This window comes from Rhinolophus sinicus, linkage group LG14 (assembly GCF_036562045.2).
Source record: "Rhinolophus sinicus isolate RSC01 linkage group LG14, ASM3656204v1, whole genome shotgun sequence".
Classification (NCBI taxonomy): Eukaryota; Metazoa; Chordata; class Mammalia; order Chiroptera; family Rhinolophidae; genus Rhinolophus; species Rhinolophus sinicus.
Genome location: NC_133763.1, coordinates 30612053 through 30626073, shown reverse-complemented (window position 1 = coordinate 30626073; position 14021 = coordinate 30612053). Strand labels below are relative to the sequence as shown.

The 14021-nt window shown below is 37.4% G+C and overlaps 1 protein-coding gene across 13 annotated transcripts in view; it reads left to right on the top strand.

Annotated features, from left to right (window-relative positions):
* CARMIL1 (capping protein regulator and myosin 1 linker 1) overlaps positions 1 to 14021 on the top strand; it is a 351277-nt gene that overhangs the window by 309731 nt on the left and 27525 nt on the right. For 9 of the 13 annotated variants that reach the window (XM_074319291.1, XM_074319289.1, XM_074319298.1 and 6 more), the window contains 3 exons: positions 6447 to 6464; positions 10496 to 10562; positions 10778 to 10974. In XM_074319291.1, the coding sequence (XP_074175392.1) occupies positions 6447 to 6464; positions 10496 to 10562; positions 10778 to 10974 (282 nt within the window). The remainder of the gene's footprint in view (positions 1 to 6446; positions 6465 to 10495; positions 10563 to 10777; positions 10975 to 14021) is intronic. The other 4 variants (XM_074319290.1, XM_074319294.1, XM_074319293.1 and 1 more) reach the window with 1 other exon arrangement.

Genomic DNA, 14021 nt, shown 5'->3' with positions numbered 1-14021 from the left:
GTACCACATGACACATTTGCTTCAGCACCCTCTCTCTTATGTCAGAAAGCTCCAAATTATCACTGCTTGCCAATTGAAATCAAAGACCAAATCCATGCAGGTGTCTAAGGAAGATGGCGGGAAGTCCCTGGAGAGGGTTTGTTTACCCAGGGGATGGGAGATAGGAAAGACTGGAAGAAGGTGGCTGTTGGCAAAAGAGCCCAGATGAGGAGGCAGGAGTACTTCTCACTGATGGAGTTTTAGTGATGAGCAATCAGAAGACTCCCTAAGCCAAAACTGAGGCTAGAAGTTTACTTAGTCATTCATTAAATGCTTATTGTTGATTCATTGTGTACCAGGTATTCTTGGCTTCTTGCTAGGAATGGAAGGTGAATGAACCTATATATGTCACCCACCCAGTTTGTTACATTGATGGGCTAATCCATTTTAAAAAGTGTCCAGAAAAGCACAAGGTGAGCATAGGATATTTTGTATCAAAAAAGCAAGGATTGGTTCTAAGTCTAATGGGATCATTTCAAAGAATACAAAATCCAGATTGAAATAATTTCTACTGGGACACTCTGAGCACAAAATGGTGGTAATAATAATAATAATAATAATAATACAAACAAAGATGAGTCCATAGTAATACTAAGAAAATCAAAGAGGGAGGAGGGTACAACGAATTTCAAAAAGGGACAGTTGATTTTTAAAGAGGAATGGCACTCAAGAAATATAGGAATAATGGTAGAAGTAGAAAATTACAGTTTTGTGGTTCTTGTTGTATTTATTGTATCTGGCAAGGGCTGTCAATAGTTGTTTAAAAATGGACTCATCCACATGAACTAGAAGTATCACATCACAGTTATTATTAATTACCAAGGGTAGAGATACCTTTGTAATGGAGCAATTGGGAGGTCCCTACCCTGACAAATTAATCAAACTTAGTGTTACCAATAGTGGAACAATGTGATATGTGTGTCACCTGTTGTGTTTCAGTCATTAGTTCACAGCATCATCCATGTGGCATTCATGCTAAAAATGGTTCACCTAAATCTAATTATGAGGAAACAGTCAGACAAATATAAAATGTGGGATGATAATCTATGAAACAGTTGACCGGCATTCTTTAAAAACGTCAATATTATGAAAAAGAAAGGTAGGGTTGGGGGTGGGGGAAGGAGGATATGCTACGTAAAAGAAACTAGAGAGCTATAATCATATGTCATGCTTGAATGGTCCATTAGATCCTGGTTCCAAAATGGGGAGGGGGGTTGTTTTGAGGCATTTGAGCAACAATTAGGGAAATTTGAATGTGGACTATAGAATGTACATTAGATATTAAGTAATTGCTATTAATTTTGTTAGTTGCAGTATTCATGTATAGTTATGTAGGATAAGAGAATTCTTAGGATGTTCATGCAGAAGTATTTAAAGGTGAAATGTCAAGATGACCAAAAACTTATGTGTGGGGATAGGGGAAGAGAAAATGGAGAACTTCCTATAATGTGACAAAATGTTAATAATTAAGGAAGCTACATGAAGATTATACTTGTATTTATTATATTATCCTTGCACCTGTTTTTGGCAAATTTGAAAATGTTTAGAATAACTAATTGAGGGAGAAAGAGTAGGTATATATATTTGAAGTTTATTGTTAAAAGAGGTAGATACCAGTCCATGAACCACAAAAAGGTCTATGAAGAGTTTTTTTCTCAGTCTAACATGAAATGGGAAAAATAAGGACAACAGAAAATTGTTCATGAAAATAAGTGTATCTAATTTAAAGGACTGTTCTTTATAACAGATCATGTCCTTATGCTTTATCTGTGTGCCCAAATTCCTTTTATGGAAATGATGGTGGTTATGATGACCAATTTCCTTTTTAAGGAAGTCTATAAAATCCAAAAGTGGGGAGAGCACTGGATAAAGCAGTAGTTCAGTTCACTCCTTCACTCACCAAATGGTTCTTGAATGCTCACTATGTCAGACTCTCTCCAGGCTCCGGGATCTAGAGGTGAACAAGTCAGGACTGGGCTGGTCCTTTCCACCCAAATATGTCCACCTTATGCATATGGGATAGCTGGGGACACAGGGTGAGGAGGGGGTGCCTAAAGGAAACCTTCTGAGTCAGTCTCTAGGCATTCCCCTATTTCAGCCAAATTAGCCCCATCTATCTATTACGTATTTTCAAGGCATTGCTTAAGATGTTTCAATAAGAATTCTGCTATATATTAAAAAGAAAAAACTTGAAAAAATCATTGTTTTCTGTGATAAAGGATCCTCTAGCAAATGTTTTTGGCTGTTAACTTTTAAAGAGTTTAGTCTCTGCCTAAGCACTCCTTGTTTCTATTCCAAACTTAAAAATAAGTATGAGTATACTTGACTAAGTGACTATCTATAGTTGAAATTTTTATGTATGTGATGAGGGCTGATGAAGTGGGATCCAAAAGTCACCTCTGCAGTCTTTGGCAGATTTGACTAAATTGCTGTGTTTGGAAATAAACCCCCTCATTTCCTTATTTTTCTAACTAAATGGGTTTTCCCCCCTCACCCAATCTGGTTCCTGGCTATCAAGTCTCTATTTCTATGTCATTATTAAGAGGGAGTGCTAAAATGGCTGGCAAAACGTTTGTATATTTTGATAAATAGAGTGAACCCAATGTAGGTTGAGATTAAATTTTTTTAATCCCTCGCATGTCAGTTTTGTGATAAAGAAAATGAAGAAGGTAGATGTGGTACTGAGCGTTTATTTTAATTTGGTTTCTTGGACTCTGGGAAACAATATTTGTCTCCTAAATGTTGAGATGCCAGCTATTCCTGAACACTTCACTGCAGTAAAAATACTTATAAAACATTTGCACATACAGACAACGATGAGTTACTTTAGAATCTTTAAAGTTTCTTTGTATGTGTTCTAGTAGATCAGTCCCTACCTCCAAACTATTAGGATCAAATTGGTCCATGTGTCATCATTACCCATCAGGAGGTGACCACGGTGGTGGTGTGTGTGGTCATTCTGTTATCCTGTTTGCAGAATCAGTCCAGATAATCAGTAAACACCAAATGACCACAGTGATTAAGGATTCTTAAGTAAGCTTTTTGGAGAGAGTTCCTACAAAATTATTAAAAAGTACCAAAAAAAGAAAGAAATGTCACACACCTGTGTTATCACCAACTTTAACTGAAAACAATTAACATGTTAGCATTTTTGTTTGGCTGGTACATTTTTTTCATGCCAGAATATACGCTCTAAGAGTGCAGGGAACTCATGTATCTTATGCACTGCTCTACCCATCCCCCTTCTCCAAGACTTTCCAGTGTACAGTAGGTGCTCAGTAAATACTTGTTGAATTTTAAATAATATAAAACATTACTGATAAAGTTGTAGCCTCAATTCACCACTGACAGTCTCCGTCTACTCCTCCTTTCCTCAGAGGCACCATTATCATGAGTTTGGATGCTTTCGTAAAGAATATTTTCCTTTTAACTGTTGTCCCATCATTTGCATATGCTTCATTTTAATTATCCATTCCCCTATTTGGCAGTCTTTTAAATTGTTTCTACCTTTTTGCTGTTACAAGTCTACTACTTATGCTTGCCCTACCCCATTCTTTCTCCTTGGAATAGAAGAATGAAAAAATGGCATTACTAATGTTCATAACCACTACTAGTTAATGAAGCACTGTAAGGTCGTTGATTGACACTAACTGCCAGACTCTGTGCTAAGAGAGCACCTTGTATCATTATCTTGTTTAATACTCACAGCAGTTATTTTACAAACTAGAAAACTAGGTCTAACTTCACAAAAACCTTGGCCAAAGTTCCACAACCCCATAAGTGACAGATCCAGGATTCTAGCTCAGTTCTTGAATGCCAAAACCTTGAGCGTGAGACATACTTGAGAGAGAGAGTGACCTCTCCTCACTCATTAGTCCTTCCCTCATCTTGCTGGGGGAGATGTTGGTCAGTACAGTTAAACAAGTTCCACAAAGTGTGCATAAGGAGTAGAAAAGTTTTCAGCTTTTCTATTGAAAAGTTGAATTGTCTGTTGCTGTGGTTTTCCTCTTCATAGGAACATGTTTTTGTTTGCCTATCATTTTAGGATTTGAACCAATTAAAAGGTTCCTCACCTTCACTTACAATGATCTTTACATGGATAATTTGGAGGAGTACCTGTTTTGTTGAATTAACCTCTCATAAAGAGAACGAAAGTCTAAAAGTATCTATGGGACTTAACCATCAGCTATACCTCTCTGATGTCTGTAGCTGCAGTCACACATTTAAGGAAGTTTTTGATGAGGGGATATATGTTAAGACTGGATGCAAGTTTTTCACACAATTCAGGGATATTTGAAAATATATTTTAACTCTTTCTCCTGTCATTCAGCAAGACTGTTTTCAGTCTAATTTAATGGAGCATAAAATGAGGTATATTTGAAGAAAATTACCTAATAAAATACGAAATAAGGAGTCTGGAAATCAATACCTTTTCAGGACAATGCTGATAGAAGCCTTTCTAATAAGCAAATTATATTGATGATGACAATGGTGATGATGGTAATGGTTTGGGGGAATAGCTTCTACTTAATGAGGTGTGACCAAACAATACAGTAAATGTTTAAATTTTAAAACAATTTATTAGGATAAAAGACACATTGCCATTAATCCTGCTCAAAATACTCCCCCTCACTTTGAACACATTTATCATTCTTGCCACTTTCTGAAGCAGTTCTGGAAGTCTTCTTTTGTGAATGTCTTTTGTTGCGCTGTCGTGGCTTGCCTCGTCAATGTCCTTAATCATTTTGACTTTGGGGAACAGCCAGAAGTCGCACGGTGCCAGATCCGGTGAATAAGGTGGATGAGGACACACCGTAATGTTTTTATTTGACAGAAATTGCCGTATAGCAGAAGCGAAGTGTGACACAGAACATTGTCATAATGGAGGGTGATTAACAGCACACTTTAAAATACATCTTCTGTCAACTATAGCTCACAGCTGACTGACTGCACCAAGCAAATTGAAACTTGTCACATACTGTTACTAAGGTTTGATGCACCGCTTCCCATATTGAAGATCCATGCCTTTCCGTTGGATGGCACTTGGAAGCAGCATTTACTATATTGTTTTATCACAACGGAAAGGCTCCAAGTCACACATGACTTCTGGTACGGCAATTTCTGTAGAATAAAAACATTACCTTATTCACCAGACTTGGCACCTTGTAACTTTTGGCTCTTTCCCAAAGTCAAAATGACCATGAAAGGTAAACGTTTTGAATCAATTCAAGACTTCGAGGCAGCCACGAAAGTGCAACTGAAGACACGTAGAGGACTTCCAGAACTGCTTCAGAAAGTGGCAAGAGTGATAGGATTTGTGTGTTCAAAGCAAGGAATATTTTGAGGAGGATTAATGGCAATGTGTCTTACTATAATAATTTTTTAAATTTAAACGTTTACCATAGTTTTTTATCACACCTCATAGTGCCATCTTTCCTCTGAAGAGACCCGAACTGTTTATACTAACCAATTGAGGAGCCCTATATTTTCATCCTGTTGTATATTGAGAAAAAAATGACACACAAAAAATAAAGAACTTGAAAGGGAAAAAAGTGATTCCCAGGTGGCCTTCCAGGTATGGTTTTGGGAGGTTTGGAAAAGAACCCCTCCACACACACACCCATACTTTGCTTTCATAAAGCCTGGTATTTTACAGCTGGACTTCTTATTTTCTGTTAAGTGTTTTAAAAATTCTTTTAAAGAATTTATAAGTTTTCAGAATAGTAAGATGCCTTAACAACTGTTAATGATGACCAATGAGGCTTTTTAAATTATTTAGTGAATTAGAGATTTAATGTGAAATGTAAGGTGACCCAAATTCCCACTAAGATATAAAGTATCATAAACATTTAATTACACTGTGCTGGGGCCTGGCATCTGATCTTTTCCTGAAAAGCTTTGATGACTGAGGGGGTAGAGAATTCAAAGCTACTTCATCCTAAATTACAGTGGGCAGCATACAATGATGTCCCAAAAGGGACATGCCCGTAGATATACTGTCTTCACTTTGTTACAGGAGTAGCCCTGTGGCCAAGGACCAAAACCTGCATGGGGTTTGCTAATATCCACCCAGTATTCTGTCCGTCATGTGCCTTTGGAGTTGATGATGTCTCCATCCCCCAAATAGGGTTACTCAATGACATTTTGTACAAACTTAGCAAAATTGGTCATGTCTCCAAGAGTTTCTACAACTTCAAGCTGTAATATGCATCTGCTTATAAAATGCTAGGTTGGATGCCTTAAACTAATAATATTTTGGCCTCCTTCTTATTCTTTTGCTATGAAGGCTTTTTGTATAGCTTTTCTGTTTGTTTGTGAATGGTGCCTTCCTTTCCCTTTTCTTGTAATGCTGTTGCTTTTTCTCTCTTCCATTCATATTTTTTCCCCTTTCTTTGTGCTGCATGGAGACTCTCTGCTGTACAAGTGTAAGTATTTTGGTGGCTCTGCTGTTTCTGGCCATCCTAGTTTACGTTCTTGTATTCCATTTGCTTCTGTGCTGCCTGGCTGGTCTCCCAGGAGACTGTCATGTCGTCATCCATCTGTGGATCCTGAATGAAATAGGTAGTGACTTAGAGACAAGACTGAATTTTACAAATGGGTTCAGCTAGCAAACAGGCAATAAATTTAAAATGTCCCCAGCCGTGTGCCTAAAGCCAAGCAGAGTATTGATGAAGAGGGTATAAACATTCAAGAGGGAACAGTCCTTATTTCATTCATGTTAAAAAAAAAAAACAACAAAAAAAAAACATGATTACTTAAACTTCCAGGTTTGTTTACTGATTCTTATATTATTTGTTTTCCAGGGTTATAGAAAATCAGCATCATGATTCACTTATTAGAAGAATTTTACTAATCTGTTTTGCAACTGTTTTAGTTTTTTTTAAACAACTTTTAATATTGTTTTGTTTTCAGTTTCAGGAGAAAGAAAAGAAATTAGAGATTCTTGAGCTAGGAGTGAGAGTGTTGTTTATTATATTTTGTGCAAACTTGGTAAAATGAAAAAGGAAACCACTCTATCCTATTTTTATGATGATCGAAACAATTTAACTCTGATTTTTAAAAAAATTTGTATGTCTAGGAATTACATGTTAAAAGTGAGTTTAGTGGGAAAAAATGTGTTGTTTGGAAAGTTCAAACATTAGTCCTTCACTTAGGGTAAAAATAGACTAATGAGCTACATGGAGAATAGTTTTAAATCCATTATAAAAATTGGATCAAATGAGTAAGATTTCCAAGCAGGTAGATAGACATTGTGCTGCTTTTGGATTCCTAGAGAACAGAACCAGGTATTTCGTTCACACTGTCTGCTATTCACATGAAGATTTACTGATGGTTTGTGATGTCTGTGTTAACAATGAGAAAGAAGTCTGTGTTTAGGGTTTTCATTCTAAAGTTACATTTTAAAGGGTGCAACACATCATTCCTCATATTTCCTAAGGATGTGAATATTGACAAATACTTTTTATTGCTCATAGAATACATTTTTTAAGATAAAGTAACTTTGTGTAGACCTAAAGTAATAATAGTTGGTGATGTTAACCATGAATTGATTTGTGAAAAATCCATTTGATGAGTGTACCTCTTCTGCTTTGATTGCTGACCCTTTCATCTGATGGGTACTTTGTGATTTCAGAAAATACTTAGGCATGGACAAATGTCTAGGGAAGGGAACTGAGAACTAAGAAACAGGCTGAGAAAATTAACCCTTTCATTATGTACAAAAATGGAAGAAAGTTAACCATTCTAAAGAGGATGATGAAGCCACATTTTTCCCCCCGGATGCAATTCATCTAACCAACAGGTTGGGGAGTGAGGGAGGCGGCAGTGCATGTAAACCAGATTTCTAGAGAAACAGAATATTCATTCCTAAATACGTATACTTTAAGTGGATAATCATAGCTCATTCTTCCACTTCCCCTTGCTTTAGGTTTATATGTCATGGGAACACAGGAATAAGCCAATAAGATTTAGCAAGTCCATAGTCTCTGTAAAACTGTTAAGGAAGAAAAAATTCTAAAGAAAGAAAAATATGAGCAAAATAATGCTTTTTTCTCCCCGTTGTTATACTGAAACCCCATGAAAGAAAGATCATACAACAGTTCATCTATCAAAAGAAATGTCAAATCGGGTTGCATTCGTACTACCAGTTGTACAAACAAGCCTGATTGCACATCCTGCCTATTTCAGCAAAAGGCCATCAGCCCTGTCCAAACATGTAAAAACTTCAGAGCTAACAGATATGTGAATACAGTAAGAGTTTTATGCAAAATGCAATTAGAAATCATTTGCACTTGTAAAGAGCATATGAAATGAAAGAAAGCAATGAAAATGCATTAGAATGCATCCTTCTGATATTCACATTTTGTACACTAGGCTTTGAGGCATCAGAAGACCAAGAAGAGCAAAATAATCCCCCATAGGTTGATGTGAACCATCAAAAATCCTGACGATTTTGTGTATTTCTCAATATGTCTATAAAATTACTTTGAGCTGAATGACCCATTTACAGGTGGGCATCAGTTTATAAATGAGTCTCTTTCTATATATCTTTTATATTATTTATGTATGTTATATAATATGTATTTTATATGTAATTCTATATATATTCCTTTTCATATAATTGAAAAATTTAATATATTTGAAATGTCATAATTGCCATGTGTTTTACACGTATTTGGTAAAGGCTAAATAGGGAAATGTGAGCCAGGTTATGTTTGCCTATGAACAGTCTTTATAAAATCTAATCAAGAGTCACAGGAAAAATTTTGGAAGACATCATCATTCCATGCATTTTAAAACTTCTTTCCTATTTATTTATGACTATCTAAATAAATTGGCTGAAAATTATATCCCAAGCTACTTCTTGATCCTTTTACCTATCATGGTTGTGCACAAAGTGGATAGAAAACTGAAGAAATTTTAATGACTAAACACAGTATATATTTTGGTAGTTTATGTCTCCTGAGACCTAATTGTTTTTAGAAGTTTCACTTATGAATAGACCACTCAAGCCACTCCCTACCTTCTTCAGCCAACTGCAAGGCCAGTTTTGAGGAGAACAACCTTGAAACTGGATTCCTTTCCAGTTACTTGGATTGACTGTTTTTATTGAACCTGCAACGCCTGTTGCTTTATCAGTCGATACTCCTCAGATGGCTGCCTTTACAAAACCTTGTAAGAACCAAATCAGTAAGTTCCATTGCATACTTTAGGAATACCAGTCTACATTTAAATACAATTGTTCATCATTTTTCCTTCCAACAATAAATAATAACCAAAGAATATTATTATTAAAACTGGCATAAAATTATCAACTATAAAGTTGTTTGCTTTAAAGGTCAGTATGAACCAGTTCATTATTTGAATCAGAGAAAGTTTATCAACCTTGTGGGGTTTTTTGTTTGTTTGTTTGTTTGTTTGTTTGTTTGTTTGTTTTGAAAAAACCTTAGGGACAACCTATTAAATAAAAGTCTGCAAACTAAGTTTTTCCAGTTGTGTTATCTCTTAGTTTATACAAATACCAGTTTCCAATATCAAACCAATTAAAATATCCCTGAAACCCATTCATCTGTATATTGATAATGAAAGCTGTGGTAGATGGGACACTGGGCCGACCTTCATAACTGAGTCTGTCCCAGCATTGCTCCTGTTGACAACTTGAATGGTAGCCTCCATCATCTCCATGGCTCAGTTTCCTCCTTCTAATTTGTGTCAGTGAGGATAGTGGTTTCCTCTAGCTTTGATGTGTGTAATGATCTTATGGAGGCAGAAGCAAACACCTTCCTTAGGTTTGGTTTTACATAATCAACAGTTGACATCAATAATAGAAAAATGCTCTTAAGTTTTGGCTGTGGTTTGGGTTTTGGTCTCAGTTTTTTAAAGGGCTAGCAGGATCAAAAATGTCTTTCTGAGAAGCGAATGCAGATATAGACTTCTAAATCATGGCAACTTTTTCCATCTTTGCCCACAGTGTAAAGATAGAAATCTTGGTGGTTGAAATCTGAAACAAAACAGTTAAACTGCGTTAATCATTAACATGACAAAGAGTTCAGTGCTGCTGGCATTGATGTTGCTGTGACAATGACCTATGAATAATTGTTTTTAATTTTTAGTGACTGATGTTTACAGTCCTGTTTTTTATATCCATTTTAACACCCTCGTGTGCAGCTCCGAGTCAAATTCTGTATTACTCATTGTTCCTTTCAGCCATGTAAATAAATGTGACTGGTTAGAGCTTGGGGAAAAAAGAAAGACATTGGCTGTATCCTTTGAGAAAATTGTCAACGTTTAGAAATGGGTTCAGTCTTTTCAATCAGGCTATCAGATAGAACCAATCATCCTCTAAGGAAGTGAAAAAAGTACTGAGCTTAAACAACAGATCCCAAGTGTTTCTGAAGTTTGAAAGGCAAGTCTTGTTTGAATACCTGTCTCAGTGCCTTCTTTATTTTATTGCTAGATGACTCCTAAATCCAAAAGGAAGAGTATCCATAGCCGGATGCTGCGGCCAGTTTCCAGGGCCTTCGGTGAGTGTGTTGCTAATGCTATTCCTTTCCTTGTAACCATGAAACACCCTCCACAAGGGCCTCCGATTCCTTTAGGGATGCTTTAAATGAGCAAATATTGAGAAGGAGAGCCAAGTGAGTGTTTGCTATTCTGTGATAGACTCCAAATTACTTTTAGGAATTTTTTATCCATCTCTATGCAGTAAGTGTGGGTCTTGGGCTTTGCTTTGTTTTAGAAATGGAGTTTGATCTGGATAAAGCACTGGAAGAGGTGCCAATTCACACTGAAGACCCACCTTTCCCCTCTGTCAGACAAGAGAAGCGGAACTCGGGCTTTATCTCTGAGTTGCCCTCTGAAGAGGGAAAGAAGCTAGAACACTTCACCAAGTTAAGGCCAAAGCGGAACAAGAAGCAGCAACCCACTCAAGCGGCGGTAGGTGAACCGTAGAGACCCCAACTCCCTCACCCTTTCCTTCTTAGGGGAAACTGGAGAGTCCTACACAATAGGAAAGCTTGCAGTTAGGGAAAATAGATCCTTTGTATGTGATATTAATGCAAAATTTCTCCACTTGGTGCTCAAACAATTTTGGAAAGACAACTCTGTAAAGTTTCCAACTAGTCAGAACAGAGTTGAACATCCTTAGAAAAATATCAGTCACATGGGTGAGAAAAACAGGTGATGTCTTTGTAGTGTAAAAAAATAGAAAATAAGTACCAAAGAATTGATTTGTAATTAGAAATTGTTTGCATTTGATTTTGGAGTGCACACATGTACCCCCCATCTCCCATGTGCGGACCTGTTCTGGTGCCTTTCCTTTTGATAACCTAGATCTGAGTGGCAGGGTGACTCAGCATTCAGCTCACTCTACTACAGGAGAGGGTTGAATTGTGCTAAGGAGCACATGTATCCTGTGTGTCTCTATAGCTAATGTCTTTTCTCTCTTTACAGTCAGACTTCTTGAAAAAGTTTGTGCCTATTGTCTTTCTTCCACACTTTCCAGTCACTCCACCAAACTCTTTATTCTATATCTACCCACCCCCAAAACTGCCCTGCCAAGGTCACTCCTGGCCTAATCCTGTGGACTCTTCTCAGCTGTCATCTTACTTGATGTCTCAGCAGTCACTTGACACAGAAAGCTCCATCCTTGCTGAAAGGTGATTTCCATGGGCCTCTGAGTCATCCCACTCTTTTCTTATCACCCACCTCTGCAGTGATGCCTTTTCAGTTTGCCCTGCCTGGCCTTTGAGTGTATTGTCTGGGTGGTGCCATCTAAATTCATGGCCACCATCTCCCTGTTGTTGATTCCTGCCCTCTCTAGATTCAGATACCCACCTGCCTCCTGAATTTGGATGTCCCAGAGCACCTCAGGATCAACAGCTTCAAAACTGGGAGCCGATCTTTCTCTGTAAACCTGCCCTTCCTCCTTTATCCCCACCCCGTGGAGCATCACCAGTTAACAAGTTAGACACCTGGATATGGTCCTTAACACTAGCTCCTCACCACCAAGCCCACCTTTCCCTTCACCTTTCTCCTCCCTCCTTGTCATCCTGTCGTCTCTTCCTCCATGCTATGTGTCAGTCTGCCAGCGTCCCCATCTCCCCCACCACAACACACACACACACACACACACACACACACCCCTCCTAAGCTGATAACTACTCATCTTGAGTATCTCCACTAAGGCAAGACTTCTTCCAGAAAGCCTTTCCTGTCTCCCATGAGGCTGTGATTGCTCCAGAAATGGTCACTTTCACAGACTTGTGCACAATGCACAGCCTGAGCAACCCTCCATGGAGGCCCTGATCCCCAGTGCCTGACCCTGTTACAGCTCTCGGCATACAGTGTTTTCTCAGCACTCTCCCCTCCTTGTCTGTGAACTCTGTGTAGGAAGGCATGTGCTTTATTATCCATGATTCTATGCTTGGCTCTCAATCTGGGTTTAGAATATAACAAGTGTTCAACAATACTTACTGGATGATAAGTGGATGACTGAAGACATCGATGAATAAAGGGCACAACAAATTATCTGCATGGGGAGTCATTTATTCTTACTGGATCAGACTTTAGTAGTGTTTCTCTCATTTGAATCTGTTTTTAAAAAAGAAAAAAAAATTAGTGCATTATTTTCTTTTTCGATTTACTTGTTTTAACTTTTTAATGCACTCTTACATATTCTTAGAGGAATAAACATTTTTCCTTTTCTTTCTAAATGAGGAAAAGGCCCTTTCAGATAGGGAAAGATTCTAGATGGTTATTGAATAAATAGTTCCTCTTTGGTTTTTTCCATGTGGTGGGTCATTAGCAGTAACACTTACATGTGAAATGATGGTTTAAGTTTCCCCTTGATTAAGTCAGTGGCCCAGGGAAAGAGAATGGTGCATACTTTTTTCTTTACACATTTAAATAACAAAGAAGAGAAGGGAAGAAGGCTGTGACAGAGTTGGCACATCCCAGGCTGTTCCATCCTGGGACTCTATAGCACAAGGATATATCCTAGGTAATGGATCATGGCCATGGGTCTAAATAGATCTAGCTTCTTCCCGAGGCTTGGTGAACTGAGAAACATGGCATAGCTTGCTTTCCCTTGGGTTCATATTGAAAATATGCTGCCTTAGGATTTCACAGTGCTTCCGTTTTCAAAGTGCTTCCACATGTAACAACTCTGAAGCTACCACACAGGCACTGTCACCCATATTTTTCAGCAGAGAAGGAGGAAGTTGTAGCTTATCTTTCTGATTAGTAGCAGTAATCATTTAATATTATTATCTTGTTTTTGTTTGCTTGTTTCTTTGTTTTGCTAGGATTGAGTAGATTTAGTCCACTCTAAGTCTATTGTAGCTTTTCTAGAGCTTGTCCTTGACCCCCAATGCCCCTAAAGAGCTTTTCCAGGTGACAGAATTCTCAAAGCCAAGATATTGACTGTTTTTACTTTTAACAATTTGTGATACCAAATGTGTCATCACTCTTGGTTACCATATTTTATTAAGATTTTTTCATCTATGTTCATCAATGAGAGAGACCTATAATTTTTTTCTTGACTATCTATCTAGTATTCATCAAAATACACTATCTTTATAAAATTAGTTGGGAAGTGTTCTCTCTTTTCCTATTCTCTGGAATAGTTTGCATATACCAGAGATTTTCTGTCCCTTTCCTGGGAAGCCATCTGGGCTTGATGTGTGTACACGTGATGCTTATGTATAGATTTCTTAACTAGGGATTTGCTTTCTTTTGTTATTGATCTACCTAATTCTTCTTGAGATGATTTTGGTAATTTCTGTTTTTCTAGGATATTATCCACTTAGACTAATTGTTCATTTAATTGTTTATAGAATTCTTATAAGTTTTTAATCTCTTCTATGTCAATAGCCACGTCCCATTCTTCATTTCTAATATATTTTAATGCCTCTTAATTTTGCAAGGTTGTCTCTTTCATTAGTCCTTTTCAAAGAATCAACTTTTAGTTTTATTAGTCCTCT